The sequence below is a fragment of the Nesoenas mayeri genome, assembly GCF_963082525.1.
Source record: "Nesoenas mayeri genome assembly, chromosome: 14".
In the NCBI taxonomy this organism is placed as follows: Eukaryota; Metazoa; Chordata; class Aves; order Columbiformes; family Columbidae; genus Nesoenas; species Nesoenas mayeri.
In genome coordinates this window covers 7,453,123-7,475,962 of record NC_137556.1, presented here as the reverse complement: position 1 = coordinate 7,475,962, position 22,840 = coordinate 7,453,123, and the positions used below count along the sequence as shown (strand labels likewise).

Below are 22,840 nucleotides of genomic sequence, written 5' to 3'. Positions count from 1 at the left end.
TTTTTCACGATCTGAATTTGAACAAAAGCTACCCCCTGTCACTAACATGAAAGGAGGCTTCACAGGGGGGGAAAAAACCACCTTTTCACTTGGTATTAGGAAGGAAGAAGTGGTTTAGAGCAGCTTCACTTTTATCAGAAGGAAGGGTGGGGTGAAAGCAAAAGTAAGAAGAGGTTTATGGTTTGTATGTCGAGAAAACAGCGTTGCAAACCTACGACAAAACCCACACTGCAGTCCTTCCAGTGCGAAAGAGGAGCATTATAGGAAGAGAAATGAAGAAAATGTTCTGATTTCAAATTAATTCTCAGCTGGATTCAAGGTAAACCTGTTATATACTAGAATGCTCAGCCCAGCTTTTCTCCCTAAAAAGCTGGTCTGGAGTGATTGACCATAATACTCTCGTTATTCATTCCAGCGCCGGGTGGCATCGTGAGGATGGCACAGCATGAGATTGCCACTTGGTAGCTCCAGTGTCCCAAAATGAAAGGAGATTTGCAAAGACGAAATCATTCAAAGGAAATAAAGCACTTTATAAAATTTACCAAAGGCTGTCAAACTTAAGTGCGGATACAGAAAGTCGAAGAAGAAAAATAAAAATTCCCAGAGAGTAATATTTCATAATTAAAGTTTTTATTTCTTCACTTTTTCCTTAATACAAAGCTTTGGCATCAGCAAGTTTTATGAAAAAATAGAATGTACTAAATAATTGCTTGTGCTGCATGATCAATAAATGATGCATAAAAATAGGTGTCTCCATCCAAGGCAACCGGCCGGAAAGCGTTTCTTCAATACCATTCTGCTCTGTGGGGCAGACAAAAAGGAACAAAATATTTATATTAAAGGTAATATTGCCAATACAAAAAAACCCCAAAAAACCCAAAAGCAAAACAACCTGTAAAAGTTAGTGAGAAATGACTACTCATACAGGGCCAGAGCATTAAAAGAGGTCTGTACATCATTCCTACAGGACCAGTAAAACATCCAGGACAGTCAGAGGTTTGAGCACTTTTAAACTTCTGAGGAAATTCCATTTGCTACTGAAAACTTTCTCTAAGTGGTGCTATTCAACATCCGGGCTTTTGGGACATTAAAACACAGTTATACAGTAATTTTTGACCATTCCCTAAGAAATACAATGTGTTTCTTTTGTTTCTTTAGATCACTACCTAAATCATTTAATAGTAATAGTGCATGAATATTATGACATCAAGAGAAAAGCAGCTGGTTCCTTATTTTCTTATCACTTAGACAATATTTACTTCTATCAGGAACTATTTAAAAATGCATATGTGTGTGTATATACACATGCACAAATATACGTACACAGTCAGATATATGTGCACACACACACATACTCGAGAACTATTGCTCTAAATAAAATGTTTAAGGTGCAGACATGACAGAGGAAAAAAAAAGGGATCAGGACATGTTTTTAGGTGAGTTTTAATGCAGAATATTTGGCACCTTTTACTTGCATCAACTTATTATATGGCCTCATTCTTGCTACTTTTGTTTTCTGATAAGAAAAAACCCTCGGCTTCCTCTTGAAACGCTACCATAACAAATGTAGGGTATTGCCAGCTCTGCTTTTTATATGCAGAACAGCATAAAAAGCAGGTATGCTGTTATGACATCTAATGGAAATCGCAGTGAGGGGGAGCTGCCACATATCTGGCATGACACCCAGCACAGGAAATGCTTTGTCTGGCACTGGGGAACATAAAGTGTCAACAAAACAATAAATCTAAGCATTACTGTCACACACACACATTTTAAACTGTCTACAAGGGGCAGTTAAACCCAGCAGCACTTGTGGAAGCTGCTTAGATCTCAAAGGACTCAGCCAAAAAGCTGCTGAGGTTAAAGGCTGAGGTAGGTACCTCAGTTACCTAAGTAAGTGACTTTTGACAGCTCTGGTTTCTGTGATTCCCAGTTTTCTTAAGTTTGCCTCAAAGAATACACTTGTGTACGCTCCCATTTCCATCCCTATGGCTGGGGAAGGAGTTCTCCTCACATCAGCATGCCCTGTGTTTGTGCTGAGCGAACAGCACTGCGAAAACACCTCGCTGCAGGCCCCATCCCTCTGCCAGCGCACAGAAGCTTGTCCTTCCAGCAAAAACAGACTCAGATCCCACTGAGCAAAAGACAACAAAAGAGAAGAGTTGCAAGGCGAGGCAGAAATGCAACTGCTATCAGTGCCCACATCTGGATGATACCACACGGGCTGCGGTTCCTTTGTCTTCTTCCTAACGATGTGGAAATGCCCAGAAATGCAGACGTTCCCCTTTCACAACTCATCTTTCCCAAGCTGCTTTTCGGTGCAGATTAACTACATTCAGCTACAGCTATGGTGCCGAGTTGCTGACTGATAGTTGCAATTTCAAGATTTTGATAAATGGGGAAAAAATAAATGAGGTGATTTGATAGGGCTATTTGAAGTACTAAAACTTTTCTTCATTACACACCCTTTGGAATTAGTATCTGAAAAGAGGAGGAAAGGGAGATTTGCCAATTAGTGGTAATTAAAGGTTCCTGATGGCCAAAACCTCTAAGAACTTCTTATAGCTCCTCCTGTAGAAGATTAGCTTGAGACTGTCTAGAATTTTACACTGGAGACTGTTAGACATGTTTCCATCTTATAGAGAAGGACACCTATTTAGTTCATAAAGCTCCATTTTGAAGCTGCACCTGAGACTGAATCTCACCCCACTTTTGGTAAGAGATCAACACATTTAATGGAAACTCAGCTGTGTCAAGATGTTTGGAGATGAAGAAAGATGCTGACCCTTTCCCTCCCCAAATAAATTATGATTAAATATATATCATGAGCCCAGATGTTCCATACACCTAAAATGAGAATAGGTAGATGTACCTATTTAATGTATCCATGGAACAGATTTATATTTGCCTACACACAGTACTATTAAAAAACCATTGAAAGTCATGTGCTAGAGCCATTTCTCGTCCAGCCTGTCCGAAGAGAGGAACTGGGGTGTCTACAAACATAAAGGAAATGTGTGTGTCTAAGCGCTGCTTTGACTGCAATTCTTAAGCACACGCAAGTAAGAGGTTAGAAGATCAGTCTGCTCTGTTCACTTGAGAAGAAACTTCAGTGTAGTCATTGCTTTCATCTCTCCTATAAGCAAAAAGTTAGTTTTCTATTTAAATATTTAAATATTTTCTCAGCTGAAAGTGTGCCAATTAGAGAGATTTTATCTTTTTTTTTAATTTTTAATATGAAGTTTGATCAAGAAATTGAAGTGAAAACTCTCAAAAGCAACTGATGGTGGTAAATTCTGGCTCTGCCAGGCAAATTTTAAACATGAGGATTTAATGGAATGGCAAAAAATCTAGTATTTCCCTAGACTGTTTATCAAGGACTGAATATAAATATTCTCTCTTGTTCTTGTTCCATATTGCCACTCGGCAAGGAGATTTCCTCAGACAATGCAGCTAAATGTAAATTAAGATATCACCCTGGAACCTCCTGTTAGCAGAGATGCTCACATTTGAGAAAAGCACGAAAGGCATTTGACACTTTGAAAAACCCATTTTTCCCCCTGTCTGTTCTCTTGGTATTTGTTCCCAACGTTGCCCACGACACACACCCACCAGCAACATATAGAACGTTTACTTACTCGTTAGCATTCAAGCTAGCTGTGGCTTTGATGATCATGTAGCAGAGTGTGAGGGCACTGAGGAGGCCAAAACTGGCAATAATAAACCATTCTTCTGTTGACAAAGGAAAGGGAGGAAATCACTCGTGGGAGAAGGCTTATGTCAAAGCGATGCCAATATTCCCCTCAGACACCACTGGCGGGAGGCAAGAGGCTTCTAAGCCATGAGTGGCACCAGGAGGTGAAGCAGAAGGTTAGGCCAGAGTTACTGCCGGGACAAGGCTAGCAAAGAAGAAGCGGAGAGAGGTGTGGAAGAAAAGCGTGGCACAACAATATTTCCTGGCTGAGCCCGAGGGTTAGCGATAAAGGAAGATTGTTTAACGATGTCAAGTGAAATGCAGGAACAAGGGAGGTGTAATGAAAATTCTGTCTGCCCCCAAGTTAGAAAAGGTTGTCGGGGTTAGTTTTAGATTCGCTGAGATGCAGCTCTTCACATAAACATTCCCAATACAGTCGCAATTTGTGTCTTTGCCCCCTCCCTCCTGAATAAATGCTATAGTGTTACTTTAAAAAAACCCAAGCAAACAAAAAAATAGGATCACTTTTCAACAGTAAAACATAACTAGAGTTTTCCATTTAATAGATGGGAATATAACACGGAAAAATAATTTTAACACTGTTGTATACGTACAGACACATTAAAAAAATAAAAATAAGGATGGCTATTAAAGAATGTTCACTATTCAAGGTTCTCCCTCCTCAAGACCAATTTGGCACATAGTAACAGACCGGAATACAAACACTTTTGTTGAATATAGCTTTTGGTTTAACTCTCATGCATCAAAGAATGCATGTGCCATCCATAAAATCCAAACATTTGAACAGCGCTTTCTAAAGCTTTATTTTATAAACACTGTCAGAATGAACTGTTCCTGATTATTTCTTGGTTTACCCTGGCATCTTGTCTGTGCACGAGCAGTGTGACAGCTGGGAACAGACAGTAAAAATACCTTCTGCAAAACCAAGTACTGAGAAGTTCCAGTTAAACTACAGAGTTTTCCCACCCAGGACACAAAGCAGCGCACCCACAGACTCGCTCTCTGTTCACCAGAGCCAAATACAAGGCAAATCGGATGTCAAACACTGTGCGTCAAAGTGACTTAGTGGAACCTAGATTTTGTATGTGGATATTTCCCTTTTTCCATTTCCAGATGTGAACTATGAGTTTCATAAGATTATTTTTAATGAGACATTTAATTTGCTGCAGCATCTAAAGAAACACTCTAATGGACTGTATCAGTTATACTGCCTCTATACATACATACATGAGTGGCAAACAGTGTCACTAAGTTCAAAATCCAGATCATAGAGGCACGTAAGCAAAACACGAGGAGAAAATTAGAGTGTTGTACTGCATGGGTTCCATTTTTGCAATTCAGCCAGAAAAACAACCATTCATGCATCAAATTGAGACTGTACAGCATATCGAAAAATGATATAATTCCACACATACTGTATTCATTACAGTGCTATTATACATCAAAAACCTCAAGTAAAATCCAGTGAGTAGAAATTTCTCACGCTGTTCTTATGGGTAAGAGCTTGCAAGCAGTGCAGGAACAGTTTCCTGATGTCATAAAGCACTTGGACAACACTGAAATGTTGTTACATCAAATACTTTTTTTTAATTCACAAATTTTGTACAAAAAAATCGTCTGCTAAGAGACGTCAGAATTTCAGCAGTAACGTTCTCAGGGGAACAAACGTCTGCAAAAATAATAATCCACTAAAATATTTATGTTTGTATAAAAGATTGCATGTGAAGTATTCTGAAAGGGTTTTGGCAATCCAGCTTCTCGTAGTGGTTACCAAATTCAGGAGGGTTATTCTGTTGCTATTTTAGCTCATCCAGTGTTCTTTGCGTGCAGACCTACCCGGATATACTGTTAATAATGGAAGTGTTGGCACTGTCATACCCTAAGTTATTGGTTCCAGCACGGAATGTGTGCCTCTTACAGAGCCACTGGGGTCACCCTGTCCCTGCAGGGACGCCCGTCACCGTGGCCCCGCAGCATGGAGCTGCGGCAAAGCGAGCGCCACGCTCCGGGAAAACCACCGAACGCTGCTCGAAGCCAAAGAAAACTTACTTGTCACGGCGATGTTGATCTCCCCCGACCTCGGTGTCAGCTCCCCGTCCTGTGGCAGCTGTGACATCCCCGAGGTGCGCAGGGGCTCCAGGCTGAGGGAACTGTCGTTGGCAAAGTCGCCCAGGGCCGACCGCCGGCTGGTGGGCTGGCCCCTGGTGAGCCTCTCCATGTCAAAGGCTACGTTATCTGTACATGGCACGTTCGGCTGGAAAAACAAGCGATCCTGTTTTAAAAGGGCAAATATTCTACGTGTAGCAAGGCTGTAAGTTGAGTGAAGCCACACACACGCTAATTCAGCCGCTGTGGCTGTCCTCAGATCACACAAATGAGCAAGTTCTATCTGAAGTTGCTCCTTCGGTCCACCTTGACGAGGTGGAGAAGGAAGCAGAAAAAAGGATTAAGATTCAAGGAATGGACTCAAATATGCTTGTATCACAGCCTATAACTGCATGGTCTACTACCAGGAGCAACGATGACATGGGCAGAATTCTACTGTATCCTCCTCTAAAACTCCAGGTATGTAATTAACTGCAAAAATAGGTCACCCACAATGTATCTGCCACTATATCTTAGAAAACGTGCAAATTTGAAACTGACACAGCTAAAAATGGAGGCCTGATTACTCTCACTGGCTTGACTCAAAAGCTGCTTTACACAGTATTTTTATATGCTCTTCTCTTTCCTACTCATTTATTTCTTCTGAAAAGAGCATTGTTCCCACCTCACAAATTTTTTTCATATGGGAAAGATGGAAAAATCCACACTTCTGTCCCTTTGTGAACTGGTCAGCAAAAGCAATGCTCAGGGATCCCGTGAGCTGCTTGAGGAAAACTTGCTTGGCTTTTAACATGTAAACAAATCTAAGAGTGTCTGTGGGAGACCACAACAAGAACAAGAGATTTACAGAGTAAATATAACAAAGGAGGGTTGAAAGAGGTGAGAAAAGGGTAGATGATAGAGAACCTAGTAGACTTCAGGAGATAAGAAATTGTTATAAATGGAAATGTAACAATATATTCCCAATGACCGACTAGGGGAAAGAACAACAAATCAGCTTTATCAGCAGCAAAGAAATTGGTAAAAAAACCCAAACCCTTTCTGACTACGGGCACTGGAACATCCTTCTCCTTTCTCCTCTACCATGATTCCTTGTGTTCTGAGTCTCAGACATGGGAGGAAGAGCTCACACTACTGCAACTTACCACAATTCCCAGTGCCTTCAAAATGTTCAGTTTACACATTGGACACGTACAGTGCTCACTAAGCCATGGATCCACACAGGCTTTGTGGAAAACATGCCTACAAAAACAGACAAGGCACATATATAATTTGCAAACAATTCTATTTTATACAATGAGAACTGCTTTAATAAACTTCTAGATTGCTTCTTTTTTATTTAAGCCAGCAGAAAAAAAAATAATCAAAACCTCCTGCTTGTTGCTGCAACACTTTACTAACAGTTCAACTAGGAACAAAGACTTAAAGGAAGATTCCCGCCCTGCCGTCCTCCCCTCCCCCCTTTTATTCCGGTGTAAGTTTGCACATGGACAGAAAAACTATGCTAACAAAGTCCCCACCACAACCTTGTACAAAGTCTTCTCTCAATTCCTTTGTAGAACCTGGTCATAAATGGGGTAGGAAGAGCACAGATCCACCAGCAGTCGATTTTATTCACAAGTCAGCACGACCAAATCAAACACGCTTCTGTTTGATTTTGAAAGGGCTTTTGTAATTATGACATCTAAGTAAAAATAAAGTTTTTTCTACAGTCAGTATTTCTTGATTCAGGAAGGAAAATCTGTCCACCATCATATGATGATCATATGAAAAGGCAAACTGGGCTTCTACTTGAACAGCAGAGAACTCTGCAACAGAGAGCAGTCTGAGTTGCCACCTACATTGCATACGAAGTCTTAGTCACATACATGAATTTAAATGTATCAGTGTTGGGATTGATATAAACCAATATAGGAGGGAAGTGCTATACAGAGGCAAAAAACCCCTTATCTAACTTAAAGGAATTAAAGGAAATGTCCTCTTGGCTTTTCAAAAGGTAAAGAACTTTTCAGAGCATCGTTGTGGCAGAAACGGGCATCCCCAAACTTTCTACGCAATACAGCTTTAGCAAATACTCATAATAACCTAATCTGAGTAACTGCCTATGATAAGAACTCAGATCTTTCATTTCCAGTGGTATCGCCTGCAAAGCAAAAAGCCAGTAAGTGCAGACACAGCCGAACACCACAGACTGGTGATCAGGACAGAGATCAGCAATTACAAGGGCTGCTTAGCCAGCTAAGAGCCGCACTCCGAAACCAGCAGGTGAGGGAGAACATGGAGTTCTTGCCGTCTATTTGAGGCACCAGCACTGTCTGCAGGAGGTCACGCATGTCCCCATAAAGTCACGACACTGGCTGTCCTCTCCTTTATCAGGTTGTACTCCCTGCTCTGTGCCTCGATAAGCTCATCACAGGGTTTGGGACTTTGCTCTCTGTCTCTTGGGATTTTAAAAGCAGAGACCAAATGAGGCGTGTTATCAGATAATTATCTTTTATATGTCTGTAAAGTGACTGGAGAAAAAGGCCTCATGAATTTGTTAAAAAACATGGAAAAAGACAATATATAATTGTTTTGCCTAAGGCTACTAAGACTGCTGGCAGGACTAACGTATATCAACATAATTAGGTTCCAATCAGCTACAACTATGTATCCTACCTCCATTAAAGATGCGTAGACTTACAGAGTATGATATAGGCAAAGTTCATTTGCTCCTGCAGTTGACTATCTATGTCCCAGATACTGCAGGAACAGAAATGTACAGAATCTCAGCTAGTCACTTTGGTGGATTAAGCCTTTTAGTAATATGGCAATCATGAGAAACAGGATATATATATTCATTACTGCTCAAACAATTGCCAAAATACTAACTCATTTCTATCATTATTAAATCTTAATGCATTCCCTTCATTACTCATAAAACTACAGAAATGCTATTTTTCCATGTTAGGCAAATTATGGCTTTTTGTTGTTTGCGTTTCCTTTTAAGATTCCGAAGTCTGTTTTTTAGAGTAGGACAAACTTGAAAATCTAATATTTTGAGAAAGAGCGGTCACCAAGACTCCACAGAAGCATGAAAACAGCTTTAATATGTTGTTATCGGCTAATCAGTGCTGTAGAAGCACTCAGAGCAAGTGAAGCAGGCAACTGATATGGATGCCAACATGCATCTGCTAAATATGACTGATTTAAAGTCACTGACAGTTTGATATAGTTCAAATGCACCAAAACAGCTCAACCATTTCTGTTGCCTCTTGCTTCTTTACTTTTAGTTCCGAAACCTTCGAGAATGTTTATTAATGTGTTGCAAAAGTGCAGTTCCTCAAAGGTTATTTATTGACTTAGACCAGCGTGGCTCTGCCTACTATGTACACAGTTTATTTACTCCTTTAAAAGCTTGCTGATACCATCGCTGTGGCTCAGGCTCTGTCTGGATTTCTCTGCTTGCAAGACTTAAAAAGGAGTTATACAGGAATGAAGATAGTAAACACATGAATTATTCTAAAAACTCAGTCTGACAAAGCAAGCCTTTGCATTTCCTACTATCATAAACCTCCCCCATCCTCATATTTCTGTCACTTGTTTTCTAAGCCCATAAATCCAAAGAGCTCCTAGTGAACTGCTCTAGGTTCCCCCAGGAGCCAGCGCCGCAGTTGTGCCACAGCCACGGGGCTGGAGGAGTCACCGCCAGGCTGCTGGTGCTGTAGGAGGCTCGGTGCGGGCAGAACTCCAAGCAGGTGACCCGCAGGTATTTTTCCACTCTGTCAGCACACCCAACCCAGTTGCCCTCCAGCTTGCAATAACCACCATAACGACGACTCTGTTGTACAACACAGCTTCTTCGCAGCTTTTCACGGCAAAATCTCTTTCTGTGGTGTTAACGCCTCCGAATCTGCGTGTTATGCAAGGAGAAGGTTTTGAAGGGGAGTACAAGTGCTCTTCCCCAAGACCTCACTGCGTTTCCCTGCTCTCAGTGCAGCGTCCCACCAAAGGGACCTGATCAAAATAGCATCTTCAGCCTGTGCGCTTTCCACAAATACAGAGTATTGCTGGGGGAAAAGAGAGACGCGAGCAGGTAGCAGAGAAAACGGGGTGGTACAGAGGTTCTGCAGTAAGCAGAAAGGATGGCATTGAGATATGGTGTTAATTTGCTCTTAAGAAAAAAAACCAGCTATTTGCAGCAGCACAGAATCAAACTGATGGAAATCTGGCTTAGTTGCTTTTGTCACTTTCCCTCTTCTTGCCCAGCATAGGAAATACTAAGAATTTGACTTATAAAGTCATATATTTCAACATATTCAGTACTTTAATTCTCTTCCTGCCTTGTAAATTGCTTCTTTCCCAGGCCATCTTTCTGCCCTTTCCAATGTCAGTCTGTGCTTGTCTCTAACCTGCCACTTGGCTCTTCCCTTATCTCTCACCAGCCCTTCACACCACCCCCTGGATCACTTTTCACCCTGTGCCCCTTCAGCTCCGAGATGCAACAGTGCGATGGTGGAGTAAATCTATCTGAATAAAGAAAATTGTCCATGAGGTTTGTCTTTTGCTGGAATCCTTCCGACATTTGCTTACGCTCCTTTTTTTTTTTAACTTACATAATGAAATTCAAAAAATACCGAGACACTCCTCAGGCTTGTGAGCCTGGGACAGACAGACAGCTGCCTCGTCCCTCTGTGCACTGAAAGCTACAGATATGTCCGTAGGCTGCTGGTGCTGGACATAATTCTCTCTCTGATGAATGACAGAATGACAGAAATTCAACGGCATTGATTATAATATTTTTCATTTTCTCTTCTTAAAAAGAAAAACTTGACAGAAAACTTTCCATCAAACATACGGTGTTTCACTATAGAGTTGTAGGTGCAGCTTGCTCAGTTGATGGTAGGTTTTGCCTGCTGTGTGTCCGCCCAGCCCAGACTCCTCTCTACTGAGGCGAAGAGTGACAGACAACACTTAACTGCAGAGAACAACTGTGGCACCAAAGGGAAATGCTACTTTTAAATTGATGAAAGCAGCAGGGATGTCATATGTCAGTGATTCCTGCCATCTAATGATTACAGCTTCCTCAACAGGCACTGTAAGAAATATAATACTTCTAGCCTTTCATTTGCTTCCTCTTGGTCGAGCCATTTTCTCCATGGTTTTCTTGCAATTTATTTTCTCATCTGGCTTAGAGACTCTCCTGTAGGGTTTTGTGTGTCTGTGCTTTTTTTTGAACTAACTTTGCATGTTGCACTAAAAGGAGAGGTTGAAGTATCAGGAAAAAAAAAAAGGGATTAAACCTCCAAAACAAGACCTGGGGAAAAGAATCTCAGATACCGAAGACTAAAGAAAAAAATCTCACATGCAATTTGAAATCTACTGGCTGGCCCTTCGTCTACAATTACAAAAATGCCTTGTGGAAGGCATTCATCTCCGTGTTTCCGTCTGGCCAAGGTGGTTTTGCCCTCAACTCAAAGCTGAACTGCAGCAGATGAAAAGCAAGATTTCAAAAAGAGAAGTAGAAAGCGAACATTAAAGTTGTCATACAGCCTTCGGCAGGAATGTAATTTGAACCTCCACTGACCTTATATTCTCGTGAAAAACAGAACAGAGAAGGACCTACGCAAGAGCCTCGCTATCTCCTTCACAGGGCAGGTGCGCGGGGGTGGCAGCCAGCGCAGCTCCAGCACCCTGAGAGCGGGAGCTCCCTGTCCGCAGCACTGCGGTTCACAGGTGTCTGAAGGAAACGGACTTGCGTTTTTCATTTTAATTAAAAGAAAAAATTACCGTCTTGGTTAAATGGTCTGATCACATCTGCTCCTCGTAGCAACATATCCATTGCTTGGACAGGGGCTGGTGTTTAACCAGGGAAGGCGACTTTTAGTCCCAATTTTGGGGGAGATGATGTTTTCTTACCCGATGCAGACTCATTCTGCCTTTGTTGGCAAGGACCTCCCTCTGACCAGAGAAAGGCACAAAGGAGTGGGACTTGTGAACCTCCATTCCACATCCCTGAGCCTCACAGCACTACCCTGATCTACACAAGTGAAGCTTTCTTAAGAGACAATTTACAAAAAATCAGTTCAAAACTGTTGTGTAGCTTCCAGGAATTTGTCCCCTAATTTCCAAATAATCTTCTACATAACAAAACAAAGACTAGGGCTTAATTCACATATGGGAGCTTTACTTGAGTGTACAATGGAGCACTTAAATCTCTGAAATCTTTAATTAACATTTGGGAGTATATAATAATGGGTAAGGGGACATAATCTTTGAGGAGAAATTACCAACTGTAGAAAATAAATGCATACACATCCACATGACCAAGCGTTCCCAGATCTTTACAGATCTAAGACTAAGCTCTTCTATTCCCAAATATTTTAATGGGACTTTCTAAACAAATGTTTGTAGAGTATTTCAAGTAAACAACAACACTGAAAATCTAAACCAGGTCATTGTTTCCCACGGTCCAAGAGGTAAAGAATGCAGAGAAAAATAAACTGAATTAAACTTCTGGCTTCAGAAATAGAATGCACACATATTTCTATCATTAAGATATAAAATAATACCATCTGGCTTTTATGATTATAGGAAATCATTATGGATTAGAAGAAAAATTTTCCAGGTATTCAGAGCAGCCTGCAGGAGGATTTAGAAGACAGATAATGAGCTCTGATGTGCTGCGGTGTGACTGAAGCTCAACTCTAACACCATGACTTGTTGCTTCTAGAGTATCATGCAGAACACTATTTATATACCAAGCACAGGCCAAATTACCGGATCTTGGCTGCATATATACGATGTAACTTACACGTATTTTTTGTGTCTGTGGATAAGGAGAAAGTTTTGTATTTCAGAATACAAGGGAAAGATGTCCTTGGTAATGCATAAGGCTACCAAAATTTACTGGTTCATGAAAACAAACCACCAGGTGGAAAAGCACTTAAAAGCATCTCTCAAGAGAGCAAATATCCTGAGACACAACTCAAGAATGGAAATTAAACAGAAACAAACTGAAAAGCTGTAAATGTCAAGAGAACAGCATAAAAGGAGGAGGAAGTTGTTACACTTTAAGCACCAAAGCGGAATATCCAGCAAGTACGGATTTTCAGGCACAAGCCAACACCACATGGCACTGGGGAGCCCAGCGCCAGATGATACAACAGCACAGCGGCTGAGCCATGTCAGGGGAGGTGTGAAGGCTGGGAAGACCCTTTTTCTGCTTCCTACACCGTTCCAGAAACCAACAGCCGATGTGGCACATCTACTGTGCAGATTTGACTTAATTTTTTGTCCTCCCACTGCTCTGTCATTAAATCTGCATCCCCCACCCCTTACAATCTTAATAGCCCCACTGCTGATATGCCCAAACTGCCCATCTTCACAATCGTAATCTTCTGTTTAATCTCCACTGTCCTAACAGCACCAGACCCCACCTTCACACCTCCTGGTATCATACTCTAAAATAAAGTGGCTGTTATTCGGACTGGAAACATCTAACAAACACATCTGTAAATTACAATGCACATATTACGTGATATGAAGCAAAGGAGCACAAAGAAACAGTGGTTTCCAAACAAAGCAACTTTACTAGCTTACTTGCAGGGTAAAATGCGAACAACATCGTTCTGCTTGTAACTCTCAATGCAGACAGCACAATGATCAAAGTCTGGGTCTGTTTCCTAAAATGAATAGAATGAAAATTCAAGTCAAGAGCTGAGGTCATGACAAACGTAAAAGTAGCTGTGACTGGTACATGAACCACATTGTGCCAAGTGGCTGTTATTAAGAAGATATAATTCTAATATTGAGTTAAATTACTATAAAAATATAGTTGAGATTCTCCTAGAGCTTTATTTCAGCTTGAAGCTAAAACTTCTGTTTTCTTCAGGTTTGTAGGATTTTTTGGCAGGATGAGAACCCAGGGATTCCAGCAATTTTTACTTATTTCAGAGTAGTCCCATATTTTTGCCTACTGCTTACTTGCAGTACTATCATCATTCTTACGCAGACATGAATATGAGGATCACTCACTGACTGGCTCCTCTCATTCTCTGTTTTCCAGAAGTTATGATTTTTTTGTTTTAGTAATTATTATTATTATTATTTAAAAACAGGAGAATTTTAAATTTCTAATGAAAAAGGCCTGACTTCATTTGGATGTAGCTATAGCATAAGCCATATATTTTTATATATATATATATATATATATATATATATATGTATATTTAAAATGGTTGGGCCTGTGAGACAAAACAGACTGTGCCTTCTCTTAGTTCAAGTTCATTATTCTTTTTGATTCCAGCAAGACACCGAGACGGGAACCACAGCAAGAACCAGCGGCTCACCAGGCAGACCCAGAGAATCCCCACGACCAGGGGGATGATGGATGGGTTTTCTCCAGCCCTGTGCATCTCACGCTGTCTGCACTGCAACCCACACGTCACTCACCAGTCTGGAATTTACGCTGTTGAGATGACAGCATCTTTTCTTTTAATATGGAAAACTTCCCATTATCTATACGTACCCCAATACCCACAAAAAAGATTTAGTGCAGTAGGCTGTCTTGAAATGAAACTACATAAGCAGGGAGAAAGAGCAGAAAGACATTTTCTTTTCTGTCTTCTCTCTGGAAACAAGTTTTTCCCTCACTTCTCAATCTTCCCTTGCTGATAGTGTTGATAAGAAAGATAAAAAGGAATCACACTAGAAAGGCCCAAGGAAATAATCTTCTCTTAAAAATGAGATCATAGCCAGAATTCCCTTGCGTTTTTCAATTTAAGGAGCAAAAATTAAGCAAGATTAAGTGGCTATTTTTTCCTTTCAGGATCAAAGACAAAGTAGTACTGCTCATATTAGTGAAAAATGTTTAGGACTTAACACATCATAGTATTTTATTTTGTATGCTGGCACGAAATATTATTGGAGTAACATTCCCTATCACCTTCAGTTAAATATTTGTTTATACTCCTCCTCAGATTACTGGATATTCATATTTTACATAGGAAACTGTCCTTTATTACCTGTTTATGACATTTATTTTTGCTTTATACAACTTACATATGCAACGATTCTAAGCCTACAGAATTCCACATGAGCAACGCTAGCCCTATGTATTCCCACCAGCAAAACCCCCCAGGCAGCCAACACACAAACCCACCCTCAGACACAGTTGTCAGATGAAACACAAGTAGTATTTAAGTAAGAAAAACTTCTTTGAAACGTACAGACATAGAGCATATATTGGTACTGTAAATTACACACAATACTGCACCGCAGGACAACGTAAGCCTCCAACAAGGAAGGCAAGGTCATCAATCAGAAGGAGAAAAGGAAAACAGATTGTTTCCTCTCCCACCTCCCCGGCAAAAATTATACATGATGCTCAAGTTTACTACATTGAAATACTATTACTATACCTTATCACCCTTCTTTACTGTCCTGGTTGTCAATTTACCGATGGCTTTCTTGGCAGCATCTCCAAGACGACGCTAATAAAGTGACAAAGAAAAGAATACAAATTAACCCTGATATCAAGCTTCATTACTGTCTTTTATGGTGACTTATTTGGGCTCAACACTGACATTGTAACACACACTATGGCAGCAGGCCAACACATGAGACAAAAAGCGTACACAGCAAAGCCCACAGTTAGAGATTTGTCAGGAAGAAAAAACAAACAACGCAAAACCAGCTGAGCCCACAAATGCCCAAAAGCGTGGGCATAAACCTCATGGACGGTATACAATCTCACAGAAGTGATCCAACATTTGTGTGACAAAACTAATCAAACCCAGCTAAAGCAACACACCCTCCCGACAGTTTCTGTTATATTCTGTTCATATTGCCTTTTATTCAGTGTGCTGTAATAGAATCTTTGTTCTTTCCTTAAGCTTGAATTTATTCCCATCCCCCCAGGCAGGCTGATCTTATTCTGAGACTTAAGAGATCTTCCCAGCGTAACCTCGTTTCTCTCGCTATTACCTGAAACCACCAGGATCTCACAAAGAAAAAAAAAATAAATAAAAATGGGTCATGGAATCTAAATAAGCCAATACAGACTTAAATAAAGCTGAAAGCAGCACCGGTTTGAAGATGAACCTTGGTGTGAACGTAGAGGCCAAGCTATTTTTTTGTTGATGCTGTTTTTATGGCCACTATTGCTGATGGAAGGAGCCGTTTCTGCAATTGGAACACCCAACACGGGCTGTTTGCCAGCCGGGCCACGGGATCCCACAGATCCTGTCTCCTTGTTTCAGGAACCCGAGACATCACATTAGGTTTATATTGACTGGAAAAAGCGAAGTTCATGTATTTCATCTTTCACCTCCCCCTTGTACCATGTACCGTGCCTTTGAAAGAGATGGGCTGTTGCTGAGAATGTGGATTACACCTGTCAAAACCTTCCATACAGCTTTAAAAAATGTGCATTTTTTGCACCCACTTTCTATATAGTCGAAAAACAAACCCTTCCTAAGGTGTACCCCTTATATCATACACTTCCTCTGCACACAAACTGAAATTAAGACGGCTGCTTTTATTTGAGGAACACAAAGACCTCAGAAGTCCACCACAACCAGCTGTACCACCGTTATTGTACAATTACATCAGCACATTTTTTTTTTATGGTTTTCATGGAAGAACAACTCTTATTTTATACTTTTTGAGAATGGATTTGTAAAGAATCAGATACTCGGGGCGAGCTACTGAAGCATAACCACGTAGGAAACGCAGCAACAGAAACAGAATGAGGATGGGGAAATTATATACTTCCTGAAGTCAGAAATCATGCGAGAAATTGGTCTATCTAAGCAAATCTAAGTTGCAGGTCAAACATATTGGCCTGAGTACTTAACAACACAGAACACAGCGGCACGCCGCTGGAACAGCTCATCATAGCATAACCAGGAGTGCGACTCCTAAGAGAGGAAAGAGGCTTAAAAGGCATTTGACTTAAATGCTCAACACTACTGACTAAGTAATTGTGGGCAGTATTTATACTTAGTTGTAATGCACATGGTTGTATATGCGCTACAAGAAATCTTAAAGATTATTTTCCTATTGGAAGAATAATATTGTAGCAAAACGCTTCCAAAACGTGTATAAATCCCCTTGCGTAAATAAATTTGCTAAACGATAATTTTTCTTTCATTTAAGAGATCCGTCTCCTCCATTTTCTAATTTTAAGAAATACTTTTTTATGTTAACGTTGGAAATGCTCAGGATTTGCTGTTTTGCTAAGTTAGAGCACAGGCATACAGCATATGTTGGCTTTTAAAACACAGACGTGCCTTGATGGAAAAGGGCTTGATGGAAAAGAGTTCGGTACCTCTGGTGGAAGCGCGCAGGGCTAGGGATGTGAAATATCAGTATCTACTTGCACTATCTACAGCACGGTTTCGATTTTTTTCTGTTTTTTTTTAAAAGGTGTGCCTTGACATAACTTAAAAACAAGATCATATCCTAAACCGAGTTATTTCATCACTAACAGTACAGCCGTGTCTCTGAGAAAGCTCTCAAAGATCTTTAAAAATAAGCTGTAGCTGTCGCCACCTTCTTATTAAAGTTTAATAAGCTCAGCTTTTTAAACCACATAAAATTTTCATCGAGTTTCTCCTGACCTTTGTGAAAATCTAAAGAAAGAAAGAAGGTCATAAGAGCCCTTTCCCCAGGGAGCAACTGTTTGAAACGCGGACATTTGGCAGAAGCCTAGAACCATGTAGGGGATGCAGGAGGCACAATTCAGTATTCCACAGACATTCATTGAGTAACGGTTCTATTTAAACTTTCACCATCCCAAGGGACCACACTAAGTACTGGTTACAGTGTGGTCATTTCAGAACGACATCCTTAGGAAAATCTACAGGATGCTCATGGGACCTGCAGCATCAGGTGCTATTTATAGAAACGAAAAAGGAAATCCTTTGTCACAACGGAGGCTTTATAAGTTTGCATTTGTTTCAGGCTTGACGAAACATCAAAGTGTTGCCTCTCAGTGAGCTCCTGTGTATTAGCCGTAATTCGGGGGAAAAGTGGGCACGGCGACAGGGGTTCACGGCTTCTTAAGTCAGCCTTGAGTGAGACATAAAGGCAGAGGGAGCACAGCGGATTTCCCCAGGTTTACTGACCCTTCTCAGTAAAAGCCAAGGCACACTGGGGAGACAACAGGTCAGTAAGTCCACACTAGTAAAACATTTACTTGTAAAGTTAATCCATATTTGAGTTGACGGCTTGATTTAGTCAAGATCTGAGTATGGCCATGCTTAATTCAGTTCTTAAACAAATTAAGAGTTGAAAAAGGATGTAAGAAAGGTATATTAGACAAAATTTTACTTAAAATATATGACCAGGAGAATTAGGCAGTCTGTACCAAGGGTGATTTTGAATAAGTTAACCCAGATCACTACGCAGCTCTATACCTTAGTTTTCTTACCCTAACATTCATGACAGATTGTAGTTTGGAAATAGCTCTGTACAGCTTCTGAATTACCAACTATTACTGAAGTTATCCTTAAGAGCATGAACAAATAATAACATTAGCTCTGTGTTCCCCTACACTACACAAATTCATTCACAATTTATTTTTCCTTCTCATTCCCAACATATATACAGTCTGTATTATTCAGCCAGCATAAAATCTGCCCGCCTCTTGGACTTACGCTCCTCAAAACCCAAATATTTTGCCTCAGTTCCATTTTTTCTGGTCATGTAATAAGATCTTCTACTGGTGCTGCTCAGGATGAAAACATCTTGCTATATAAAAACCTTTGCCTGGCAACATGCTGTGCCTCAGAATAAAGAGGTTCTGAACACTGGTATTGATGGACATTCCTTAGAAATTATTTGCTCTCTATTGCCTACTGTATACAGAAATATCACCTGCAGACATTAGAGGGGAAAAAAAAGGAGTCCCCTTACCTGATTCCTGTCACGTGCACTTGTGTACCTGATCTTCTGGATGAAGTAAAATATTAACCACGCTGAAGAAATTATCATCAATACTATGAATGATATTGACACAAAGACTAGAGAGCCGCGACTGAAGTTTTTTGGAGGAACACGGGACCCCACTGCTATTGCCATCAGGACAGAGATATTCTTTTCCAAGTAATGCAGGATTTCCTTAACCTTTGATTCTGTAATCATGACAGCAACGATGTCTCCAGTTCCTATAAAAAGAGAAAAAGATTTAATTTACATTTTAAATTAACACGGCCTTCCACTCACAAGATTTTCCAAGTGCAAAGCCATTTGACAACTTAGAGATTTTAATCTAAGACATCTATGACACATGGAACAGGCTACTGAGCACTGAACTCATGGCTTGGCTTTTAAACCCGTATTTTCAAACGAGGGTATTACCATGCAAACTGTCTGCAGCTCCTCACACAGTCACAGATCTGTGCTGGTGGTTACACAAGACCTCCCACATTTTAATTATTGCGTGCGGTCTGAATCGGCTTTCAAAAGTACATTTGATCCAAATTTGAAGCTGTGAATACCTAAAAAGGCAACTCACAGAAAAACATTTGGAAGATGAGTTCAGTGACATTGCTGGAGTGGCCTCAGCATTCACGGTGCTGTAGAGCAACGCAAGTTCCGCAATGTGGTTGCATGGCTTTCACGTGCCACAACTGAAGTTGTCAAGCACCTGTAAATCACAATTCCAGCACAGAAGCAACAAAGCCAAACTTCTACCTACATCACTTCAGTCAGAAGGGAAAGTGAAATGAGTAAGTCTGGCTGCAAAGTAGAAGAGAAAAAGAACCCCAAACTTGGCAGAACTTTGAGCCCTAATTTTATCACCCATACAAAGACACGTGTGATAGGATCACTAAGAGGCTGTCAGCTTCATCAGCTCCATTCTGAATGTGTAGCCCATCTGGCTTTCGTAATGTCTTGCCTCCTGTCCCAAAGGGAAAATTACTGGTACAAGGAAAAGAAGAGAATCAAACCACAAGATGTGCTGAAAAAGAACAAAATCACCTGCAGAGCGAAGAGCATCTATGTTTTAAAAGCAGAGGCCCCATAAAAAAGAGGATCTTGAACTCAAGGCAATTCTGTTCCAAGTTCCAAGCAAACAAAGGTTATAGGAAAAACAAAGACAGAAAGAAAAAAGCCTTATAAGCATCACTCTTATTCATCCAGATCTATTTGCTTCCTATATTAAAACCCCTTTCAAGACCTATTTTCTAAATGCTTGCAAAGTCTGCTCATCCACTTGCTCCATCTGTTTGCTCCAATTCACATTCCCTCAGAGGGGAACCGTAGAATACAGTGACTTCAGCACCGAGATTCTGGATTTAGAGTGGATTTAAGTTACAGAGAACCCAGCGTGACAGTGAAGAGAGAACAAGGTCCCATTTTAACACAACGAATTTGTTCAGGATCTTTTAATCAAAATCTGATTTTTAAGAAGTTATTGTATCCACAAAATGATGCAGAAGACCCAACAGAATAGCATATTTGAAACCCAAGGCACGATAAGTCTGGGTGATAGACTGAGACTGCTACATAATTTTCTAAAATGGGGGCTTTAATAGAGTTGTTTAACAGTCTTAAATGTTCTCTCATTACTCTTCCCACTCGCCATGCCAAATAGGAACTTTTACAGTCACTATCCTCAGTTTTCAGAGCAAGTTCCGCAAGACTGGTGTCGTAGATTGTGCTGACAGAACCGCTCAGAAGAATCAAAGCTGATAATCTCAAAAATTAAGATTCGCACAATAATTTTAAAAAAATATTGCACAGCCTCAAAACTGTCAACTTTTCATTACTTAAAACCAAAACGGTAAAGAAGATCATGTCTCATCCTAGTAACATAGGTCTAAGTAGGAAAAAAATACTCAGTGTTTCCTTCCAAGTGAGTATTTTGGAAATGAGTGTCACAGTAACTCAAAAGCTTTGAAGAACAAACAAAACCCAACACAATTTCTAGATACAACTTTTTAAATCACCAGTGTATCACAGATTTGCCCAAGGTCCGCTTTAGACCAGCTCTCCAGAGACACTTCAGTTCAAGACGCACCGCGTTTGGTTTCATGCAAACTAACCAAGGTATTTAACAGGCAGCAAAGCTCAGAAGCAGAGTGAAAATCCACCACTTGCTTTATTTTCAGAGGAAATCCACTTGGATTCCTATTTGTTCATCTGGGAAGAGCCTCCCTGGCCAGACTTGCAGCACTTAATTCCAGGACAAGAACCACTTTTCCTGCAAGACCCTGCACGCAGATGCAGCACAGGCTCTTGTAACCCCCAATCCCTCAAACAGGAGCAGAGAATTTATGCTGCTTGACATTTTCCCTGGGCTTCACTTACCTTCTTCATGTCTAGTTCGGGCATTGAAGAAAGGCAGGGAAGGGTGTGGGGTGACTGTATTCCCCAGGGCATGTGTTCTGCGTAACATCCCCAGTAGGTATTTATTTGCACCGAGGAATTATGTTAGTATCAAAATATCAGCCAGAAGCACTCAGTGCAGCATTCGGACAGGATTTACAGTTATCTGCAAAGCAAAGCTGACTCAGATCTTCTGATACTAGTCCACTTCTGTCTGAATCAAAAGCTGAAGTCTCTACCTATTTATTCCCTGCTGCCCAGGGAACGTGACAAAGCCGGCAGTCTGTCATGCGCTTTATATAAAGCCCAGCACAAAGGGAACCTCTGGCATCGCTGCAAAGTGATTTGAATTCCAAATGATTCAACTGGGAACAGCCAAACTGCTACTGCTGCTTCTGACCCTGCGAGAGCCAAGGAGAACTGCAGAAAAGAAAAATACATTGTGCCTGCTTAACATACTGAAGCTCAGTGGAAACTGGGACTTAGTTCATCTGTATTTTTGTCAGGGGCATCACCCTAAATAATTTTAGCAAGAGCTCCATGTTTGAGAACAATTGGGGGCAGGAGGAGACACTGACTCATTTATTTTAAGCACCTTGAAACCTTGCATTTCTGAAACTTAAGCAGAAAAAAATAAGTCCCCAGGTGAACACAGAAAGACTGTTTGTAAGAGTTCCATGTGGTCTTACCACATAATCTCATGTAAAGCAACACTCTCCTCTGCCCAGAACACAGCATCCAGAGAAAAGAACCTGGAATGCCAACTAAAGCCAATGAACTACACGCTCAACTGTAGATGACAAGCTAGGACAGATGGTAGGCATGAGATAAATATTGACGCCTGTAAATATAAATCATGTAATTGCTATCATCCAAGATGAGAACAGCTCTTTCTAGCTTGCAATTTTACCATGTGCATGTTTAATTAGGATAGTTATGCAACTCTATGTATGAAAAGGGATGAAGTTGCAATTAATCATAAAATCTGTGTGATATTACATTGGGAGGGGAGAAGAGAGAAAGACTTAAAAGCTGAGAAGACACTAAAAGATGGGAAAACAAGCAACATCCAGAATTTTCCTGTAGAACTCCTAAGGAAACTGCTTTGCTCTCTCACAAATCTCTCCATCTCTCCTAGCAATTCTAAAAGAGAACATTTAGCAAGTCAGTAGAAAGCCATCTCCAAGAGAAATTACTAATCTCAGTACACGCAAATAATGGTTTCATTTTGCGTTTTTGTTGATTCTTGACTACCAAATGTTTGTCTGAAGCTCAAAACACAGGCAGCTATGGCCAGGACGCCAAGCTGAGGACAGGCAAGGTTCAAAGAGTCGACTTCAGACACTTTCCATCCTTCTACTGTTCCTTGGAGGATGCAGGGAACAGCAGCCTAGCAAAATGCAGCTGCCAAACAGCCGAACTTCCTTTTCGCCCCTGGGCTTGTGAACAGCCTGAGCAGCTGCTTGATGCGTATTCAAGGAGAAGGATGGTGAGACAATTCCTCCTGGGCAGCCGAGCAACCTGGCACTGACCTGCGGCTCCTGCTGCAATGCTTCAGCCGCCTTCCTGCATGTGGGGAGGGCAACTCGAGATCCCATATCGAGCGTGGACCACCTGCAAGAGGCACTGAACCGTTCTGATTTGATATAAAAAGGTTTGCAGAGAATTGAGAATTTAAGTCAGATACTCATAAGAAAGGCC

At 40.8% G+C, this 22,840-nt stretch overlaps 1 protein-coding gene across 1 annotated transcript in view; it reads right to left on the bottom strand.

The window, feature by feature from the left end:
• Window positions 1-613: 613 nt before the first annotated feature.
• The window catches only part of RNF130 (ring finger protein 130), a 40,592-nt gene continuing 18,365 nt past the window's right edge, over window positions 614-22,840 (bottom strand). Inside the window, exons 3-9 of the mRNA XM_080353287.1 lie at window positions 18,722-18,972; window positions 15,223-15,294; window positions 13,403-13,485; window positions 6,967-7,063; window positions 5,765-5,969; window positions 3,639-3,732; window positions 614-801 (exon numbers count right to left, since the gene is read on the bottom strand). Of these exons, the coding sequence (XP_080209413.1) occupies window positions 786-801; window positions 3,639-3,732; window positions 5,765-5,969; window positions 6,967-7,063; window positions 13,403-13,485; window positions 15,223-15,294; window positions 18,722-18,972 (818 nt within the window). The 3' untranslated portion in view covers window positions 614-785. The remainder of the gene's footprint in view (window positions 802-3,638; window positions 3,733-5,764; window positions 5,970-6,966; window positions 7,064-13,402; window positions 13,486-15,222; window positions 15,295-18,721; window positions 18,973-22,840) is intronic.